The sequence below is a fragment of the Hylobates moloch genome, unplaced genomic scaffold, assembly GCF_009828535.3.
Source record: "Hylobates moloch isolate HMO894 unplaced genomic scaffold, HMol_V3 SCAFFOLD_18, whole genome shotgun sequence".
NCBI lineage: Eukaryota > Metazoa > Chordata > Mammalia > Primates > Hylobatidae > Hylobates > Hylobates moloch.
Genome location: NW_026652293.1, coordinates 54,375,451 through 54,397,851, shown reverse-complemented (window position 1 = coordinate 54,397,851; position 22,401 = coordinate 54,375,451). Strand labels below are relative to the sequence as shown.

At 46.0% G+C, this 22,401-nt stretch overlaps 1 protein-coding gene across 3 annotated transcripts in view; it reads right to left on the bottom strand.

The window, feature by feature from the left end:
• MTARC2 (mitochondrial amidoxime reducing component 2) overlaps nucleotides 1–19,403 on the bottom strand; it is a 36,126-nt gene extending 16,723 nt beyond the window's left edge. For all 3 annotated transcript variants that reach the window (XM_032137576.2, XM_058430926.1, XM_058430927.1), the window contains exons 1-4: nucleotides 18,966–19,403; nucleotides 12,421–12,594; nucleotides 6,155–6,317; nucleotides 5,012–5,152 (exon numbers count right to left, since the gene is read on the bottom strand). In XM_032137576.2, coding sequence (XP_031993467.1) covers nucleotides 5,012–5,152; nucleotides 6,155–6,317; nucleotides 12,421–12,594; nucleotides 18,966–19,237 — 750 coding nt within the window. In that variant the 5' untranslated portion in view covers nucleotides 19,238–19,403. The remainder of the gene's footprint in view (nucleotides 1–5,011; nucleotides 5,153–6,154; nucleotides 6,318–12,420; nucleotides 12,595–18,965) is intronic.
• Nucleotides 19,404–22,401: the final 2,998 nt, after the last annotated feature.

The following is a 22,401-nucleotide window of genomic DNA, read 5'->3' as shown; positions in this document are numbered from 1 at the left end:
ACCAGAAAACAGACTTGTTATCTCAAATCCGAACCCTTCCAAACTCAGGTTCTGGGGACTGAAAAGTCTAGTGATCATGATTTACAAAATCTGTGTTTCTCAACAGCTGGAAAGGATAGGACTGGGAGGGCCCAATCCACACAGCCTGTAAGCAGTGAGGCTCAGAGTCCAAGCACGGCTGTTCAGCTTCAAAATCTCCCTCTCTGGAAGTTTCCTGGAGAAGCACTTCCTGAGTGAAAGATAACACACCAAGAGTTTTCTGCAAGCTTCTCCACAATTCTTTCATAATGTGGAGTGAGGACTGATACAAACAAGTTATTCCATTAAAAATATCAAGCTTAGCTCATCAGGACAGTGAGCAAAGATCAGTAAACACTGACCCCACAATGGCCAGCTACAGAAATAGGAAGCATTGGCCAATTTTATTATTTCTAAACTTCATTTTGCTGCATTCCCAGAACTCAAGCACACCACACTGACCCAAGGAAGCAGACTTTTAAAAATTGCTTAATATTCTGAGCTACATGGACAAAGTACAAAGTAATTTAGGCCACAAACAGTAAATGTTACACAATACATTCTCCTATTACTCTGTGTTCTTGCAAAAAACAATGGCCTGAATTTCATGCTGAGGTTTGCTAATTTTTAATGATTAATTGGCCTATTAAATATTTATGAGTTCTATCATTTTACATTAATATTTAAGAGTCCTACTCATTGAAAGAGTTACAGTTTTGTGATGGTACCAGGTAAACAGATTAATGCATTAGGCCTTTAACTACTGGGCTTCCTAATTTAAGGAAGAATAAATCAGCAACATTAGCATCATTTAATAAGAAGGATTTTTTTTTAATGTGCATGGCCAGAGGACTGTTCCAGAAAAATCAGTATTCTACCTTATTTGCTACTTCTGTAAGTCCATCATAGTGCAGGAATAAAATGACAAATGGACTTGGGAGCACAAATTCATTTAACAGTTTATTTTTTTCACTTTTAATTAATTAATTAATTTTTTGTAGAGATGGGGTTTCACCATGTTGCCCAAGGCTGGTCTCGAACTCCTGGACTCAAACAACCTGCCCGCCTCGGCCTCCCAAAGTTCTAGGACATGCCTGGCCTTTTTTTTTTTTTTTGGACTTTTATTTTCAGTTTATTATTAAAAAAAAAAAAAGAAGAAGAAGAAGACAACTCCACTCTCACTGCCTAAGAAAGCAGGATTAGGTTTACATTAGCCTTAGGTTAAGTTTGACAAGTTATAGGAGAGCAAAAATTACAGGTTGGCAAGGTACAGGAAAGAAAGCAAAAATGCTTCAAACAGGGACAAGAGTGTCTTTTTTCTTATTTCCTTGGCTCAAGATTTTAAACTAAAATTAATAGCAAAATAATCTGTTCTTTAGTGGAAACAAATCAAGAAACATTTTATTTCCTAAAAGAAAGTTTCTCAGAAAATAATGGAAGAATTACAGGATTCCTGTGGAAGAACTGTTGCTTCACGGATTAATTTCTATTCCATGAACTAATTTCCATTCCAATCTTTAGTAACATACATTCTTGAAACACAGAATTTCATTTGTTGTTTGCCAAGCATTTAATGAATCCGATTTTATGTACATCCTACTAGACAATGTGGGAAACTAGAACTGGGAAGGGCAGGTGGGTATACTGGGAAGCCATTGAGGCTTGAGCCTCAGGCCCCTTATTTGCACAGAACCTTTCAAGGCCTTGAACCTAATTTTATTTTTGTTAATTTTATATATTTTTGTTAATAATTTTATTTTTTTCTTAAAGGGGCCCCCAAATTGTATAAACTTCAAGTCCCACCAAGTCTAGATTCATTCTTAGAAAAATCTAGTTCCTTCCCTCAAGAAACCAGTCTCCTGAGTACATCAGGGGCCTCTTCCTCTCTGGCACTCTCCATTGCCCTCCCAGCCCCGATCCTGTATCATCTCTGACCCCGGTGGTCCCTGCACTCTCCTAGCTCAGTGCTTCTCCAGACACTGTGGGCATGCGATTCACCTGGGATGCTGCTGCCAGTGCAGAGGTGTGGGCATTGTCACAGTGCCCATGTAGATTTCAGGTAGGGCCTGCTAATCTGCACTTTAGAAAAAAAGACTCTTAGCTAGGTGAGGTAGCTCATGACCATAATCCCAGCAGTTTGGGAAGCCAAGGCAGGCAGATCGCTTGAGTCCAGGAGTTCAAGACCAGCCTGGGAAACATAGGGAGACCCTGTCTCTACAAAAAAAATACAAAAATTAGCCAGGCATGATGGCATACGCCTGTAGTCCCAGCTAGTTGGGAAGTTGGGAGGCTAAGGTGGGAGGATCACCTGAGCTGGGGAGTTCTAAGCTGCAGTGAGCCGTGATCGTACCACTGTACTCCAGTCTGGGTGACAGAGTGAGACCTTGTCTCAAAAAAGAAAAAAAGACTCTCTAGTGACTGGGCCTGGCCTTGGTATTTCTGTCTCAGGCTTCCCTGCCTTTCAATGAGTGTTCAAGAGAGTTGCCAGAATAATATGTGCCTGGCACACTGTATAGGCATTCAGCAGATATTTATTCAAAGAATGCAAATCATAATTACTTCCTCGCTCAGAATTATTACCAGCTCCTCAATGTCCACAGTATAAAATCTAAACTCCTTGGTGTGGTGGCCTCCAGCCAGCTCCAGTCCAGCCTCCCTAACATTTCTCCTTTACCCCCATGCTCCTGTGATTCTAAAATGCTCCCAAGCACCCCTTTATTCATGGCCTCTCATGTTTCTAGGCCTCCCAACCGCCTGTACCCATAAAGACCCTCCTCGGACCCTGGCCTGCACACAGTCCACACAAGCACAGGGTGAACAGCATCGCTTCCAGGGAGCTGGACCTGACCCATCCCCATGCCCAGGACTCCCTTCTCCAGGCAGATTTAGGCAGTTCTACTTCTACACATCTCTGGTACCTTCTATGTGTGTACACTAAAGCACTTCTGACACTGGGCTGTCATTGTCTCCTGGCCATGCCCCTCATATTGGAACATTCTGAAGAGCAGGATCCATATCTTTTCATCTGTATCTGGGCTCCTGCAAACCATGCCTGACCCATAATAGATGATTGAATTTTAAAAATTAACAAAGGCACAGAGGAATTCAACTAGATAACAAATGACAAGATAACATCATCAAGTAGACAACTTCTGTATACATAACTATTGCTCTTTTCTTTTTTCTTTTTTTTTTTTTTTTAATAGACAGGTTCTTGCTCTGTCACCCAGACTGGAGTGCAGTGGCACAATCTCCGCCCCCGGGCTCAAGCCATCCTCCCACCTCAGCCTCCCAAGTATCTGGGACTATAGGCACGCACCACCATACCTGGCTAATTTTTGTATTCTTTTAGTAGAGATGGGGTTTTGCCATGTTATCCAGGCTGGTCTCAAACTCCTAAGCTCAAGCAATCCTCCTGCCTCGGCCTCCCAAAGTGCTGGGACTATAGACGTGAGCACCTACAGCACCTGGCAGCTATTTTTCAAATTATCAGATAATACAGAATGCCTACATGTACAATGGTTTATACTAGGCTCAGTGTAAAGGCTTATCCTAAAGAACAATATTTATCAACAAATTAGGGGCCGGGCACAGTGGCTCATGCCTGTAATCCAAGCACTTTGGGAGGCAAGGTAGGTGGATCACCTGAGGTCAGGAGTTCAAGACTGGCCTGGCCAACATGGAGAAATCCCATCTCCACTAAAAGTACAAAAATTAGCCAAATGTGGTGACACGTGCCTGTAGTCCCAGCTACTCTGGAGGCTGAGGCGGGAGAATCACACAAACCCGGGAGGTGGAAGTCGCAGTGAGCCGAGATCGTGCCACTGCACTCCAGCCAGGGTGACAGAGCGAGACTCTGTCTCAAAAAAAAAAAAAAAAAAAAAAATTAGGCACATTTTACTCACACAAAAGGAAGTACAGTCATTCAGGGGGGCAAAGAATCGAGAGGGTGTTTAAGAGCCTCTCCTCTCAGAGCTAACTATTTGGGATCTCTAAACTGGAATTGTCACCCCAGCTCTACGGATGCTGGAGTTACAAGTCTTGTGTTCTAATGCCAGCCACCATTTCTCTGCTAGGCAAAGTGTATAACACCTCTGAGTTTCATTTTCCTTATAAAAAGGAGACAGTAACACAAATTTCACAGGGTTATCATAAAGATCAAAAAAGTAATTTATCTGAAATGATTATTTAGTAACACAAATTTCACAGGGTTATCATAAAGATCAAAAAAGTAATTTATCTGAAATGATTATTTAGCTCAATGCCTAGCATCCAGTAAACACCCAATAAATGGTATTTGTCATTGTTACTTCCACTGCTCGGAAAGTTTAGCTCACCCCTCAGGCTTAATATGACAGCTAATGCTTCTCATTACCAAGCAACACCCAGCTGTATGTATACCACATACAGAGTTCAGGGTTTCTACTGGGTTCTGATGTAGTTTTCCCTCAAGACCACAAAAGTGTGTCCTTGAAAAGGGTGGAAATTTCTGGTGTCAATCCCATAAAAGAGCATGTGGGTGCCCTGGGAGAGAACTCGGGCCACAGCATGGTATGTCTCCAGGGGCAGATTGCCTGTGTCCTCTTGGTCTACACTTTGGGGCATGGGGCTTCTAAAAGTCTCAAATCTTTGAGAGCACTGCTGAGTGATAGAGAAATGGAAAATGGCTTTATCTTACTCTTTATCTTCGCTTCCCTCAGTTATCTCTGAGCTATGATTACATATTCCAACCTCAGATTTGCTACAATTTCGAGTTTTGGCTGTTTGCTTTGGGGCCCAAGCATTAACGGGTGAGAGCAACGCCCCCCTGAGGCCAGTGCGTTGATGGCAGCAGCAATGAGTGAACGACTCCGCAAGCAATGAATGATGGCAGCAGCAATGAGTGAATGACTCGACCTTGGCGGATCTGAGTTGGCTCTGGCTAGAGCAGAGTTCCCTTAGCACCGCGAGCAGCACATCTGAGCACGATGCACAAAAGCAGTGGGTCGCTTACCTCCTCAAAAGCATCACAGCCGGTCACCACGATATTTGGCCTGAAATTCTCCATTTTCATTTTCTTCTCTATCCTGGTATTCAGATCTACCAGGGAGGCATCTGTCATGATCAGGAGCGGGCAGCTGTCTGGGTAGGCCACCTTGCCAAGAACACAGGATAGTCAGGCCCCACCACTCCACAAAATGGCCTGGACCAATTGCAAAGCTAAGTAATGTCCACAAGCAAAACCACTTCAGTGCAGAAGAGGGGAGCAGTGTTCAGGAAGGAGAGAGATGTGACTTTGGGCTTGCAGTGGCCAGAAGCTGGAGCAGTTTCTGTCCATACACAGGGACAGGGCTGCAGCCAGGGCCGGCTCTGGGCCAATGTCACTCACCAGGCTTCCTCTTCCTGGGTTCCCACTCCCACCCCAGCAGTGACCCCCTTCCCACATCGTCCTCAAACAGCGAGGACCTGCTACCAACCAGCTATACTCCAGTAATAATTTCCTCAACAACACCATTCACTCACTAGGCATTTACTGAGCACCTACCAGGCACTGTTCTAGGGGGGAAACAGCAGTAAAGAAAGCAGATAAAAACCCCTGCCCTCAAGGAGCTTGTAGTTTAGGGGCTATGGAGAGAAACTCCCTGAGGTCCTTGTATTTTAAACTCTAGCTCATGGCAGAATCAGAGGCTTTGGTCTTTGGTTCAGGGGACAGTTTTCCTTAGGGGGAGGTGCCTTGCCAGCACCTGAAATAAGCACACCTCACAGATTGTGAGGGGCGGGTCAGAACAAAGTCCACTTCTGTAATTCCAGGAAACTTGGATTTAGTCCCAAACAAACTTCTCACTTTTGTTTCTCCAGCCAGTTTTCTCTTACATCCCCATCTACCTGGGAGTCACCCCTGGCTACCCCCTCCATAGTATCTCCCATATTCAATCCTCCATACACCCTAGAGATCCCACTTTTGAGACACCTCTCATATCCACCTTCTTTTCCATCCCCCGGTACCTCTGTCCAGGCTGTGCCCTCATTATCCCACCAGGGCCATTATCATATTTTCTTAACTGAGGTCCCAAGAGAGGCTCTTTATCCACCGGGAAGGAAGCCAGAAAGAGAAGGGTGACTAGTAGCAGTGAAGGTAAACTCTCTGTAAGCTCACTTGGTAGTTCAGATCAAGAGTAGGGAGAAGTTTTCTTGATGTTCTTCCCTTCATGTTTGTCTCAAATTGAACCAATCTGTACGCTTCCGTTTTCAAGAAGTTGGTGAACCACTTAGCTGCCTCATTGCCACAGTCTCTGCCTTTAATGTCAAGGCCAAATATCCTGGAAAGGTCACAAAAGAACACCAGGTTACTTACTTATATCAATACACTGAGGGATGGTGTCAAAAATGAACAGCTGGACTGTTGGGACCTGACCATCCCAGAGGGCTGTTAAGTGGTCCTTGGGTCAAAGCTGGGCAGAAGCGCAAGAGAAAGGAGTAGAGTGTGCTCTGGGGAAGAGCTACCCAAACCCTAATGTACGTGCAAATCCTCCAGGATCTTGTTTGAATGCAGATTCTGGTTCAGTAGGTCTGGGTTAGAGTCTGAGATTCTGCATTCCCAACAAGCTTCTGGATGCCTAAGCTGCTGGTCCATGAAGGCAAGGATTTAGGACACTTTCACAAGAGGAGAGGGGCTGCCCTGTGGCAGATGCTCCCTGAGCTTAGAATCCAACAGACCTGGGTCAAATTGGAACTCGGCCATTCTCTAGTTCTGTGATCATAAGCAAATCATTTAACTCCTCTGACTTGTCTCCAGCTGTAAATTGGAGATAATTGTATGGTACCTACCTATGCCACTTGGTGGGAATAGATAACTTTAGATAACACAGCGGCCCTCAAGGTTTTCTTGCTTAAATTCCCCTAACGGAGTTTTAAAAAGCTATGGACCCTTCACAGAACTATAAGTTGACAGGTAAACTTTTTCATCATAAGTTTAATTTGTTCTGAAAGACATAATTTCCATTGAATTCTAAACACTGACATTTAAAATAAAATGATTACATTATGCTTTTAAAAGTATGTAATGCGCTCTAAATGCCATGTTGGTTTGATATCCACCATTATCCATTTAAACATTTTTGTATTATTCCTCCTTTTATTCATGAACACATATGTATATTATTTTACTTATGTAATTTTATCCTAATGTATTTTTATGGCTATCGCTCACTTACTGTATTTCTTTTGAATCAATTAAATGTGGTTTGTTTCTTAAGCTTTCAAGTGTGAAGAAATGTTTTCAGGATTGAGTTATCATTACAATTATGATTTATATACAATTGATCATAACAAAATAGATATGCTATATATTTTTATAATTACTGAACATAAAAGTGAGATTTTATTTGAAATTAACCCTATAAAATATCCATAGAACTCTGAATGAATCTCACATATTGCTAGAATAAGACAAGGTTCAGTATCAATTTTATTTCTTTCTTTAAATTGAGCCCTGAGGAATTTTTCACACAAATAAATAAATAGAAATGGGAGTTATAGTAATTTCACTTATTCCTTGAATCTCTAGGCAATATTTGTCACATAGTGATTTGTCATCAAAAAGTATTTTTAATGATTTATCAGTAACAATTTGATTGGAGGCCCCTTCATTTTAATGTAAGACAAAGAGTTGGAACCACTGACTAGTACAACAATTTTACCCTGTCATTAATGTCATCCTCTTTATCAACACCAGCATTTTTCATTGTTTGGGTCCCTGTATGTTTTTCCCTCCAAGGGCAATGCCCCTAGTAAGATGTGGGGTGGACAGACAAAAGCCTTTCCTCTGTACAAAGAGGAAAGGTTTATGGTGAGACAGGAGAACTTGCCGATTGTAGATATGATTCACAGGATATGCAAACTGATTCCCCTACCCTCATCTACCATGGGAAGGCCTGCCCCCCATCATGGGAAGGCTCACCCCAGTGTGAGGACTCCTGAGGCGATGCACGTGAAGGATTTCAATGTGGACACCTGAGGTGCTCCCAGTTAGATGAACCCCTGTGTACCCTGCAACTCACAATCCTGGTCTGAGGGTAGAGACTCCCTACCCTCTCACCTCCTCTCCCATCTACTGTCAAATCTCAATGCTGTTCCTTTCACATTTCTTGCGCCTTTTCCTTCTCTCTAAACCCCCTTCTCGAAGCCACTGTTTCACCTCTGATTAATTCTTGGCTCTACAGACATCTCATGATCCTCTCCTGGCCTTCTGCCTTTCCCCTAAAACTGATTCCATCCTCTGTTCAGCAGTTCCTTAAGTATATGCTCCTGGATGGAGCTCTTCCCTCATCCCCTCAGAACAGCACTTGTACGTAAGTGCACACATATTACCAACAGCGTCCACCCACCCGGGGAAGCTTATGGGTGGCACTTTGAAAAGTAGAAAAGCCCCCAACAGGGCAGAGGAATACTAATTAACCAGAGCCCCTTCTCCCTGATGGAAGGCATCCCTCCACCAGCCCTGTCTCCCATCCCTGCACCGGACAGTATCGCTCCCTCTGCCATGTCATCTTCTCCAATTCTTGCAGAATTTTCTGCAGAATCCACTCTCTTCTACATTTTGACACAAAATGTCTCATCAGCAACATTCCATAGAAAAAACTGACCCTCACTCTGGGTTCAATAAAACTTCATTAGTAAGCAATCTCTTAACTCACAAATCAAAAGTAACTCATTAAAATTATGTAAGAGGACATAAAAACTTGAACAGACTCTTACAAAGAAAATCCAGATACTTTTACTGGCAAGTTCTATCAATAATTAAAGAATAAATAATACCAATCTTACACAGCAACCAAAAATGTGTTTTTAAGACTTGCCATGTAAAAGTGGAAGAAAAGAGTAAATGTTTAGGACTAAATCTAACAAAACATGTAAAATCACATTACAGATGAAATTATAAAACTTTATTAAAGAGATAAAATAAGACACAAACAAGTGAAGAAAAATAATATTCATAGATAAGGTGGATTAATACAATAAAGATGATAGCTATTTAAGACCTAATATCTAGTTAAGTGCTTGCTGTGTACCAGGTCCTCTTGCAAGTGCTTTATTTAATACACACACACACACACACACACAGACACACACACACACACACACACACACATATTTTCACATCAATTTTCTCTAAACTGAGCCACAAATTCAATATAGGGTTGAGGTCACGTCTTACTTCCCCCTACTTTAAAACATTAGCTTCACCTTTTAAGACAATAATCAGGCCGTGCACGGTGGCTGATGCCTGTAATCCCAGCACTTCGGGAGGCCGAGGCAGGTGGATCCCTTGACGTCAGAAGTTTGAGAACAACCTGGCCAACATGGTGAAACCCCACCTCTACTAAAATACAAAAAGTAGCCGGGTGTGGTGGTGCATGCCTGTAGTCCCAGCTACTCAGGAGGCTGAGGCAGGAGAATCGCTTGAACCCAGGAGGCAGAGGTTGCAGTGAGTTGAGATCGCGCCACTGCGCTCCAGCCCGGGTGACAGAACGAGACTCCATCTCAAAAATAATAATAATAATAAAATAAAATAAGTGTAGAATAATATAAAATTCATGACACTTCAGCCTTGTCCAAATGTCTGTGAAGGGACTTCTTTTTCTTTTTACTAACTTGAGGTTGTTGGTTTATGTTATTTGATTCTGGGCTCTCGTGGGCTGGCTGTGGTAATCACTCTGTCACTTACTATCTGTTAGGGGTTAAATGTTTGTGTCTCCCCAAAATTCCTTTGTTGACACCCTCACCCCCAATGTGGGGCCTATGGGAGGTAATTAGGTTTAGATGAGGTGGAGCCCTCATGCTGGGATTGGTACCCTTATAAGAGGAAGAAACACAAGAATGCTCTCTCTCTTCATGCAGGCACCAGGGAAGGTCATGTGAGGACATAATGAGAAGTGGCCATCTACAACCCTGAAAAGGGACCTCATCAATCTACCAGCTCCTCGATCTTAGACTTCCCATCTTCCCAAACTATAAGAAATAAATGTCTGTTGTTTAAGCCACCCAGACTATGGTATTTTGTCACAGTAGCTGGCACTAACTAAACACACTACCTATATTATTTCTTCGGTTTTTAGCAGTTCCCTTGGCAACCAATCCATTAAAAATAGTTTATGAATACAAGCTGAACTAGTTACAGCATGTCTAACCAGCTAGAGAGGGCAGTGCACTGACTACACCTCTACATCAAACCAAATGCACATTTTCACCAAACTGCCAGGGTTCCAGGCTCTCTATTCCCACCTCATCCAGATCTACAATTCATGCATGGAACAGAATTACATAAGAAGAGGCTGCAGGCCAGGCGCAGTGGCTCACGCCTGCAATCCCAGTAGTTTGGGAGGCCAAGGCGGGTGGATCACCTGAGGTCAGGAGTTCGAAACCAGCCTGGCCAACATGGTGAAACCCCATCTCTACTAAAAATACAAAATTAGTCGGGCGTGGTGGCGCATGCCTCTAATCCCAGCTACTCAGGAGGCTGGGGCAGGAGAATCGCTTGAACCTGGGAGGTGGAGGTTGCAGTGAGCCAAGATTGTGCCATTGCACTCCAGCCTGGGCAACAAGAGCAAAACTCCATCTCAAAAAATAAATAAATAAAAAAGAACAGGCTGCAATTGCTGTCTTTTTCAGACCCAGGCAACTCACCTGTAAGGTCTTCCTCTTTCCCTCTTTCCATCCAGGAAGGTGTGTGTGTCCCTAGATTTCTGCCTATTTAGCTGGTAAAGAACCTTGGGGGAAAAACTTGCTCACTGTTGGCAACACAGTGAGTCTACAGGACAACACCCATATTACTCATGTGACACATGTCAGCTACGTATTTACCCATCACCTTCACTTGTCTTCCAATTAAGCCGAGATGGCTACACTCTTCCTCTTCAATGAATTGATGGGCTCAAAACCTGTCATTTATGGAAAAGCTTTCTTCTCCCTACACATACACGTTAAAGGCAAAAGCCTTAGGAGGGAAGTGGGTTCAAATCCCAGCTCTGTATTTTCGTGGCAGTGATCTAAGATTTGGTTTCCTCATTTGTAAAGTGGAATTAATGACCCCCCTCATGGGCTTGCTAAGATAATTACCTGAAATACTGAATTCAGTGAATTATTGCTTCAGACTTTTGAAAATTGGGAACCATGAGTGGTGGATTTCAGCTTAGACACTTCGCTTGAAAAAGCGTAAGATAAGAGTTCAGGGAGTAATCTGAGGCTCTCCTCTGAGCCCTGGGACCTTGGACAACACCAACTTCCACACACTTAACGAGCTCAGTTGGTGACAAGGGATCCAGATCATCCCATGACAAGCATCTAAGACTTCTTAATGTGGAAGGACAAGACCCCAGCAAACCACGGAACTTGACACCCCAACAGAAGTCCCATAGGCCAAAAGGAAGCCAAGGTCTGAGGTGTGTCTTTGGCCAGAAGTGGAAATCCCTTACACCCAAGGAATATGCCTTCATCTCAACCACAAACTTCAGAGGCTGCAGAGTCAACTTGAAAGCTCTGGAAGCTCCAGCATCCTTCTCACCCAGCCCTGAGATACAGCTGCTAAAGTCTCCACTAACTCCCTTGTCTGCCTGGTTGGAGAGTTGACAATTCTGAATGAAGATTTGAACCAAAGGAGAAAAGCCCTAAACAGCACATTGTACCACCTTTATACTTGTAGTAATCCCGCTTTTAATTTTCTGCATGTTTTACGCTTTGACATCTTGGAGCCTTGTTGACACTGAAGAAACTACTTCTCCCAGGACCGACCAATTCCTAGAAATAATAGACTGATGACCTGCAAGTGTGCCTGTAATAGGAACACCAACCTGTCCAGAGTCTGCACTCCCAGTTACCTCCTTTATTTGGTGCTTACATGCCGGGCCACTAGTCCCCTGCCCTGGTCAACCCCAGAGCCAAGTACCAGACAACCTGTGTCCCAGAGCCTGCTGAAATTATTCAAACTAGCCAGCCCTAAGCCTGCCACCCCTGCCTTGCTTCTCCTTTCCTGTGGAAACCACAATAAAAGCCCTTGCCCACATGTTCCCCCTGCTCCCTCTGCCTCCTGACCCACCCTGGTGCTTCCCCACTTGGCCTTGTGTGGCGTGGCGTGCCTCCAGTTTCTAGAGAATCTGTTGGTATAACATCTTCATTTTTCAGGACAGTCATTTCTGTGTCTGCGTGTCCGACCATACCTGATTAAAACAAATCCTAGGTACCCTTAAAACAATACCCTGCATCATCCACTCGTGCCCAATCCCAACTCAAACTGCACTTCTTTTAAATATTTCCTTTACCAATGTCATCCTGTACTATAGAAACGATAGCAAGACAGTATGAAAGGAGGAGCCTGAAGAGAAATCAAGCCTATTGCAGTTCTGTGGATGCCCCCAAGCAGAACACCTGCAGTTGTGGAGTTTGTTTGAGGAAGGCTGCTTGCTAGGCAAAACCAGCTGGTCCATGTCTGGAGCCCTGAGGATCAGGCAGTTGTTCTCATAAGTGATGGAGACGAGCACGAGGCGAGGCTCTTGCCGGGCAGTGACCATGTGTCCATCTTCCTTAATCACCAGCCAAAACCTGCAGAGAAACAAACCAGGGCACACTCAGAAAATCCTCTTCCACCTCCCAGCAGCTTCCCTCCAGCTTTCTACTTCCTCGAAACTCTCCGCCCGCCCCGACTTGGGACCTAACAGTCATTTTCCAGACAATTATCCAGGTCTGGCCAAATGATTTGGGTCTAAAAGTTGGTGACCCCAAAAAGAGCTCATGCGGCAGAAACAGTTCTGGGAGAGCGTCAGGCCGATGTATGGCAATCTCCAGTTTCAAAAACAAGAACATGAGCCTGGCTCAGAGACTCTCCCTCATGGCTTAGGCAACCCTGCTGCTTGTCTGGGGGTTCTGCTTTGGTTAGAAGCTTCTGTAGGTCTGTTAAATATGTCTCTGTGGCCCTGGGAGAAGTAAAATGGCTTTCAGGTCCTTTTGTTGTAGAACAAGATGAGGTTGGCCAAGTGAATTGGAGTCTGAGACAAAGATCTTGCAATGTTGCTGCCTCCAAGAGGAACCAGGCCGGACTCTGCTCTGTTTAACTTGCTGTGGCATGTGGGGGTCCTACATCAGGAAACCTCCCAAACAGCCTTTCCTCTTCATGCACACATTCTGACACAGAGAACAAAGACTCACAGAAGTCACATGTTAGATAAGAATCGCACTTATTTCCTAGAAAGGCTACTTGTACTGGACTTGGTTTCCTTACTTTGTATTTCTACGGGATGAGCTGAAGAGTGAGGGAAAGCTGGCCAGGCCCAGTTGGCTAGGCTTTTACCTACAGCCTAGCATATAGGTTGGGGCTGTACCACAAAAAAGACTGTGTTGCCAAAAAGAAAAAAATCTTCCACTCCTAGGGAAAATAAATTTCAATATCACAGTTTAGTTTCATTTCATTTTGTTTTGTTTAGTTGTTTTGTTTCATTTCGTTTATTTTGAGACAGAGTCTCACTCTGTCAGCCAGGCTGGAGTGCAGTGGCACAATCTAGCTCACTGCAACCTCTGCCTCCTTGGTTCAAGTGATTCTCTTGCCTTAGCCTCCTAGGTAGCTGGGATTACAGGCGTGCACCACCACGCCCAGCTAATTTTTGTACTTTTAGTAGAGATGGGGTTTCGCTATGTTCGCTGGGCTGGTCTTGAACTCATGGCCTCAAGTGACCTGCCGCCTCAGCCTCCCAAAGTACTGGGATTACAGGCATGAGCCACTGTGCCCAGCCCAATATCACTATTTTAGAAAGAAGATAGAATCTGCAGACAAGCAAGTGAGGAAAATGCAGGCACTGATGAGTAAAAATTGCCTGAAAACCAGAGGCTTTCCAAATGTGAGGAGGACAAAAAGCGCAGCCCCTTCCAGAAGCAGGGGCGGCTCCTCCCAGGGAGACATTCCAAAATATGACCAGAGCTACCAGGGAAAGCCTGAGGAGACCTCAGGAGGACATCCAATATCCCAGCACAGGGAGCTCCGTCTCTGCCCTGTCCTGACCCTGACAGATAGTCTTACATCTGCGACCTCCTTATCAGTAGAGTCCTTTCCAGGTGCTGGCTAAACTGTCCCTTCCCTGCAACCACGCCAGAAGACAATGGCTGGCAGCCTGTGCTCTGCTAACTGGTATTATGATGGTGTGGCAGTGTAAAGGCATTCCAGTAACTGTCTTGGCTACCCCCTTCCAAGAAGCTAGTGACACTGGGTAGCAGCAAGTCCCCACCCCTCTGAGGAGACCACCTTTTTCTTTCTTTTTTTTGTTTTTTTGTTTGTTTGTTTTTTTGAGATGGAGTCTCACTCTGTCACCCAGGCTGGAGTGCAGTGGCACAATCTCGGCTCACTGCAAGCTCCGCCTCCCAGGTTCATGCCATTCTCCTGCCTCAGCCTCCCTGTTTTTTTTTTTTTTATAGAGACAGGTTTTCATTACGGGGTGGTCTCGTCTCTGACTATGATCTGCCCCTCGGCCCCAAATCCACCACGCCCAGCCCACCTTTTCCTTTCTAAGTATATATATGCATATGTATATTATTTATTCATTTATATATATTTATACTTAATTAATAAGAAAGAGGGAGACAGGGTCTCACTCTATCACCCAGGCTCTAGAGTGCAGTGGCATGATCTTAGCTCATGGCAGCCTTGAACTGCTGGGCTCAAGCGATCCTGCTGCCTCAGTCTCCTGAGTAGCTGGGACTACAGGCACACGCCACCACGCCCAACTGATCTTTTTATTTTTTGTAGAGATGGGGTCCCACTGTGGTCTGGACCTCCTGGCTGGTCTGGAACTCCTGGCTCAATTAATCCTCCCTCCTTGGCCTCCCAAAGTGCCGAGATTACAGATGTGAGCCATCCTGCCTGGTCAAAGATGCCTTTAGATCCCACAGTTCTCTGGTTCACTCATCCTGGGGCTGGGTTCTGTAAATCAGAGGATGTCCGCCCAGAGAATGGGGCTACAGTGAAATAGGCAGGCATCCTCTGATTTAGATGCCTAATAGGGCTGGGCCCTATTCCCTATTTCCAGCCTTGTCCCTTGGTGCACAGTTCTTGGTTAACCTCACTAAAGCCTTCACCCTTAACTTCCAACATGCCCCTTCCCCAGACAAGACTCCCTTTGAGATCTGCACACAACCAGAGCCATATCCAAACAGGAGTGGCAAACCTGTTTGCACATTATTTCTGACATTATTTCTCCATGGGCTGAATCTTCTCATCTCCCATTCATCCCTTACTAATGTCGCCCTTCACCGTGGCTCACAGCCTGGCCTGTGGCTCCAGCCTATTGTATAATAACACAGGCATTAACTGCTGGGGTTAACAGTGGGAAGTAGTCACTAGAGGTTTCCCACTCATCACTGTCACTGAACAAGCGGCAACTTACAGGGAGTCCAATTTTGGGACAGGACAAAGACAGCAATCACAGGTTAAAAGGTTGCCATTTGTAATATACCCCAACCATCTCATTTCCCTGTCAACCTGGGCAATATTATTTTTCACCTCTTGTGCACAAAACGGTGCCCAGTGAATGAATAACTAGTTCTATTCTGCCAGATCTGAAAGAAGAGATAAGTCTGGAGTATGGATTTCATCATAACCAAGTTACCCCAACCTAGTCTGCAACACTAAAAGCCGGCACCTTGAATTTACAGGTAAAACATGAGTATGTGGTAGAGGGATCAGTGTAGAAGCCTGGAGCCCCGATTCCCCAAAAGAGCTACAGTGCCCCAAACAACCAACAGCAACGGGTAAGTGGAGCCCAAAACAACAGAAAAAAATCTCATTTCTCAATTACAAACTAGCCTGGGGAGCAGGAAGTACTGAAAAATGAGGGAAAGCAGGAACTCTACCACTGAGTGTGGGAGGAGAAAAACAGCAGGAATTGGGCAGGGAATAACACCCTGGATAATAATAAACGTAAGGGATTCCTTTCTCCAACAGTTAATCATTTGTGCAGAAGAAATAAAGGACTGGCTTCAATAAGGGTTTAGACAGATAAAACTGATCAACTCACATATGGCTGCTAAGGAGAGCAGAGATTTCCAAGGTCAGAGAGGACAAGCACACCCTCCCAGCAACTGCACCAGCCACCGAATGCCAGCATTCTGCCAGGTGGACTTTTAAACACTCAATGCTTAGCGTGCTCAAGCCAAGTGTTCACAAGTATACTAAGAGCTTTGAACAAAATACCTTTAGAAATTTGAGACCCAGAGCACTTCCAGAGGAAAATCCCAGCTCCTTCGAACAGTTAGTTCCAAAGACACAGGTTCAGAATGGAATTCATTAAATGAGGCCTTTCCCTGAACTCTAGGAACATTTGTAGCAGTGTTATTAAATTGTCAGGTGGAGAGAACAGCAGCCATTAAACAGAGTTCTCTCCAGCAACCCTGCTTTCAAATTGTTAATTATCCTTCGATAAATAAAATGTAGTTAAAATGGGGCTTTAGAGACCATGAAGTTCAATCTCATTCTTTTGCAAATGAGACAACTTTGTAAAAGTTCGCCCAAAGTCTCCTGATCCTCAGTGCAATCCTTATACTTTTATATCATGCACTGGTTTCATACAAACAGCGTAAGTTCTGTACTCACACAGATCTGAGTTCAAATCCCCACAGCACACACTGGTTTTCTGGCCTTGGATGAGATACTCATTCTTTCTCATACTGTTTCCTTATTTGCAAAATGGTGATAATAAAATCCAGCCCACAAGATTGTTATGAGGTTTAAGTATGCTAATCTATGCGACAGGATTTAGCTCAGTGTCTGCTGCATTTTAACACTGCATAACATTAATTTCATTGCCTTTCCCTCTACCCCAGGCTTCACATCACCCCACCCCATCCTAAGCGTTTATTGTTTAAAACAAGGGAAAGGTAATACAGTTGTATTTATTTTAGGATGCCAATGGGAACGAAAAGCACAGGCAAAGGACACGTATTTTCTTTCCATGGTTGCAGTAGTCACGGCAAAGCAGTGACAAAGAGAAGTGGGAAAGAAATCGTTCTTCAGGTGATCAGAGGAAACACAGATTAGAACTGGAAACTGTGAAACCAATCCTTCGAGTGAGGAAGGAAGTAGTGCAACCTAGTCTGCAACACTAATTTTCTCTGGACGTGCATCGTGAGAATTTGGTTCTCCCAGTTTTTTGGAAGGTGTCCAGTCCCACAGAGCCTGAAGTCTTTCCAGCAATAGGAAGGCTTTTCTTATCCTTCATATTTGAATAAGCTCTAAACATCCTCTTCTTCTTCATGGTCTCGGATAGAATCCTTTAATTATAGCGTCAAAATCACCAGGGGGAGATTTAAACATTCTACGTGAGTTGGCCCCACTCTTGGTGATTCTGCTTCAGTAGTCCAGGGACGGGAATCTCAGGAAATTATAATTGAAAAAGCTCTCCAGGATAAGAAATCTGGGGTAGGGGTAGGAGAATGAAAATCCTCCCATGATTCATATGGTCTGTGTACACAACACTTCTCTAAGACTCACTGAAGTTTTCCAATACCATGGAAGCCCACATTTCTTTAAGAGGGCAGCAGTATTCAGAAAACAGTGCATCGGCGTGTCCTGGAGTGAACACAGGGATGCAGGTGGCTCTCTGCTAGAGGAATCCTTGAATGATCAACTTGCAAACCTCCCTCCCCTCGGACACAGGGCCACAGCTAAACCATCTCAGCCAGTTAAGAAGGCATCTTGGCTGGGCGCAGTGGCTCACACCTGTAATCCCAGCACTTTAGGAGGCCGAGGCTGGTGGATTGCCTGAGGTCAGGAGTTTGAGACCAGCCTGGTCAACATGGTGAAACCCCGTTTCTACTAAAAATACAAAAATCAGGCCGGGCGCGGTGGCTCACGCTTGTAATCCCAGCACTTTGGGAGGCCGAGGCGGGCGGATCACGAGGTCAGGAGATCGAGATCACGGTGAAACCCTGTCTCTACTAAAAATACAAAAAAAATTAGCCAGGCGCGGTGGCGGGCGCCTATAGTTCCAGCTACTCGGAGAGGCTGAGGCAGGAGAATGGCGTGAACCCGGGAGGCGGAGCTTGCAGTGAGCCGAGATCGCGCCACTGCACTCCAGCCTGGGTGACAGAGCGAGACTCCGTCTCAAAAAAAAAAAAAAAAATACAAAAATTAGCTGGGCGTGGTGGCACACACCTGTAATCTCAGCTACTTGGGAGGCTGAGGCAGGAGAATTGCTTGAACTTGGGAGATGGAGGTTGCAGTGAGCTGAGATAGCGCCACTGCACTCCAGCCTGAGCCACAAAGTGAGATTCTGTCTCAAAAAAAAAAAAAAAAAAAAAGAAGAAGAAGAAGAAGGCATCTTAATCCTAAGTAGGAAATGTCTATGTGTCAGGCCCCAAAATCCCAAAGTTCCAGGCTGTGAACAACTCTGCCTATGGGAGAAGGAGGGACACTATTCCCTTAATGGCAAGTATCACCTCTGCCCCAGAGTCCCCATGCCACTTGATCATCCTTCGTCAAAGTGTATCAGGCCTCCAGGGCACCCCCAGGATTGGAGAAATGTGAGGAACAAGGCCCAGCAAGGCCCAAGCCAATGTCCTTGAACAACACTTGGTTTCTTTCTTGCTGCTTTCTAGTGCCAATAGCTTTATTTTTCTACTTTGGTATCCTAGGATAGAATCACAAACTTTAGAGCTAAGGAGACTTGGAGATACGGGTCACACCCCCTCCTGTTACAGAGGAGGAATCTCTCGTCTAGGGAAGGGCAAAGGATTGCCCCTACCTACTTTACCAAAAATAAACCTGGCATGAACTTGGCCTTCCCAGATAAACCACCAACGGCCCAACAGTCAGCCCAGAAACTCAGGTGGCAAACCTCTAGAGTCCTTCCCAGATAGATCGGGCCCCACCTGCCCCCTCCTCCTCATCGCAGGCAGGCTCCGCGCTGCCCCGCGCCCCCGCTCTGCCGTACCTGTCCCGCATGTTGCCGATGCGCAGCCCCATGGCCGTGCACTCAGCCTCGCTCACCGGCACCCCTTTGCAGGATTTCACCGGGTAGATCCAGAGCTTCGCCACGGTGCCCACCTGCTGCAGCTGCCGGCGCCGCCTGGGCCATGCGCGGCGCCAGGCGACAGTCCCCAGGGCCACGGTGGCCAGTCCCAGCGCGGCGACCCCGAGCCACCTGGGCCAGGGCCGGGCTGGGAAGCCGAGGCGGGCCAGCGTGGAGGAGCTGGAGGCGCCCATGGCAGAGCGAGGGCGGGCGCAGATCTGCTCACAGACCCGGCAGCGACCGGAGCCCGGGAGGACGAGGAGGCCCTTAAGGATATGGAAGGACGAGGAGACCCTTAAGGATCCAGAAGAACTAGGAGGCCCTTAAGGATCCGGGCGGGTGGGCGGAGTCAAAGTTGACAGCCACTGACCCTCTCACCCTTTCACCGCCGAAATGGCAGAGCGGTTCAGCGGAGAGCGGGAATGCCTTAATGCGGTGACAAAGCCTGAGCGGTAATGGCGGAAGACAGGCAGACAGCGGCCGGGGTACCCTGGGCGCCGTGGAAGCGACGCCGCCCAAAGCAAGCGAGCTAATGGGGCGGCCTCTGGGGTGGTCAGTGTTTCCTCCCTCTTCCCCGCCCCTCCAACACGACAGTTACCCATGCAACGTGACCTCCAGCGCCAGCACTCTGCCACCCCCTTCTCTGCTAATACTGCGCGCTTAGTGGCTCGACAAGATCACCGCAGAACGTGAAGGCGGGTTGCCGAACGGAGGATTTACAAACATTTGGGAAGGACTTTTTCTGGCAGGTCGCTGTGAGAACTGCAGGACTTTCTGCACACAAAGACTCAGTCTAAACCTCTGCACTCAAAGACGAGGAACTCTAGCGTGGCTTATAGGAGCATGACTCAAGGTCCCCCACCCTCTGCTGCCCCTTAACCTCGACCCCAGTAAAATGTCTTCCCGAGAAAGCTCAAGGCGGCCAGGAGAATTCCCCGTTTATTCTAGCCAACACCGATGGTAAGGCCCCGACCTCCCTTTTTTTAGGATATTTTCTTAAAAGGGCTTCCAACTGTGAATCCTTTCTCTGTTGCTTTGAGATGTATATGTATCGCCTACACCTCAGAAGTGTCTTTCTCAAGGACCTGAAAGCCATTGCTTTGAAATGCAATCATGGGGAGGATAGGCCTCTGTCCCCCAGTCTCTGCGGGAGGATAGAATCCCAGCTTCATAACGGCCAGCTCCAGGCACAGCTGCCCGGTCCTTAATACTGACCACCCCTTCATGATGTTTCATTTGAGCCTCTGCTAGCTTCCCCGCCCTACTCTCTCCTTCACCCTTTAAACACCCAGTCTCCTATGCACAAATGAGAATGGTCAGCTTTTTCTCCTACTGTAAGTAGTTACTGAGTAAAATCTGTTTTCATGCTTTAACTAATGTCTGGCTTTGTTGATCTTTAACAGCTCCATTCAAGCAAGCTATTGGGTTAACAGTGGATTTTCTCAGACAAATTAAGGTTTGAAGTCTTTCAAGTTTTTTGTTGTTGTTCTGTTTTTCAAAAGTTTGTCCCTTAAACTGTGGCACAGTTCTAGAAAAGTTTAAGGAGGCCAACCAGTGGGCCACCTCCCAAATCTGGGCTGGCCACCTCCTGGGAAAGGGGCCCGCTCTGGAGTGTGGGAAGAGACTCCGGGAAGGATGGAGAACCAGAGGAGCCAGGTTCCCTTCGGCTGTTCCTTGTGAAAAGTGAAAGACAAAACAGGGCCTGAATCCCTCCCTACCCAGGAAAAAACCTCAGGCCAGCAGAATTAGTCCCTCAATCCCCATACATTTACATCATGCTTGGCAGCTGCGACTTATGGATTTGTTTTTTAAGCATGCTGTGGTGAATGCGATGCGTGTACACTTGTAGTGGACCCCCTTTGCCTCTCCCAACTCCTGAGGAGGGTCAGAGCCCTCCCTGCCCACAAGCCTGCTGTCAGAGTGAGGGGCTTACAAAGCCATCGCCTCGCTGTATGTGAACTCCCAGACAGGGCAAATGTCTTATTGATTAATCGTCTGTTTCTTTCACCACATAAATATTGATCATTCACCAGGCTTTGTCCTAGATTGGCACTGGGGATTTAAAGTTTAGAAGAAGCTGTCCCTCCATCCAGTTCACTGACTCCCCAGAAGACTGACACCTCCCCTGCAAGTCTAGAGGAAAATGGCAGAGGAGAAGCAAGGTCAAGATGCAGAGGAAGCAGAGGCAAAAGAGCAGCTGAATCTCAGGACAGAGCTATTTTCAGAGGGCGGAGCTTTGGAGCTGAGACTTGAACATGAGGAGGGGCTTGGAGATGGGTAAAGGCGAGGATTCTGGGCAAAAGGAGCAGCACGTGCAATAGCCTGAAAAAATGGAAGGAACAAAAGAGTGTGGCATGTTTGGGCAACCACCAGCAATCCAGCTGTATTAGGATGTACCTGTGCATGCAACAGGTGGTGGGAGTTGAGGCAGCACAGGTGGGCAGAGGTCAGATCAACATGCATCTTATCTCTACTTAATGTGGAGACACCTCAGAATTCTGAAGAGCAGTCTGGCATGATTAGACTTGGGTGCTAGGAAGGCCATTCTGGCTGCTCTGAGAAAAAATAACACCAAAGTTGGTTAGATGAGTTGCAAATGCCCTAGTTCAGGATGATGTAATTCCAAATCAAGGAAAAATAACAGTGGGGCTGGAGATAGACATGTGGTTAGGAGAGATGGTCAGGGGACAGAATTAACAAGAGCTAGTGATGACAGAACACAGAGCCAGAAGGAGAGGAAGAGCCCACAGGGCCTCCCAGCTCTGTGGCATAAAAGTCTGGCGTGGGGTGGGGGTACCATTCTCAGAGATTAAGAATTCAAGAGAAGCTGGGTGCGGTGGCTGATGCCTGTAATCCCAGCACTTTGGGAGGCTGAGGAGGGGGAATCACGAGGTCAGGAGATCGAGACAATCCTGGCTAACACGGTAAAACCCCGTCTCTACTAAAAATACAAAAAATTAGCCAGGCGTGGTGGTGAGCGTCTGTAGTCCCAGCTACTCCAGAGGCTGAGGCAGGAGAATGGCATGAACCCAGGAGGCGGAGCTTGTGGTGAGCTGAGATCGCGCCACTGAACTCCAGCCTGGGCGACAGAGCGAGACTCCGTCTCAAAAAAAAAAAAAAAAAAGAGTTCAAGAGAAGAAGATAGTCTGGGAAAAAAAGATGAGCCTGTTGTGGACAGTGAGTGGGAGGTATCTGTGGGACTCAAAGAGGAAATAGTTACTTAGATAGATGGGTAACTTGACCTTTCCATGCTTCCACCTCCTCATGTGCAAAATGATGGGGATAGACAGCAAGTGAGGAACTTTGCCATGGTGAGTGCTGCCAAGTCTTTGCTGTCTTCACCAGCCATTACCTATCA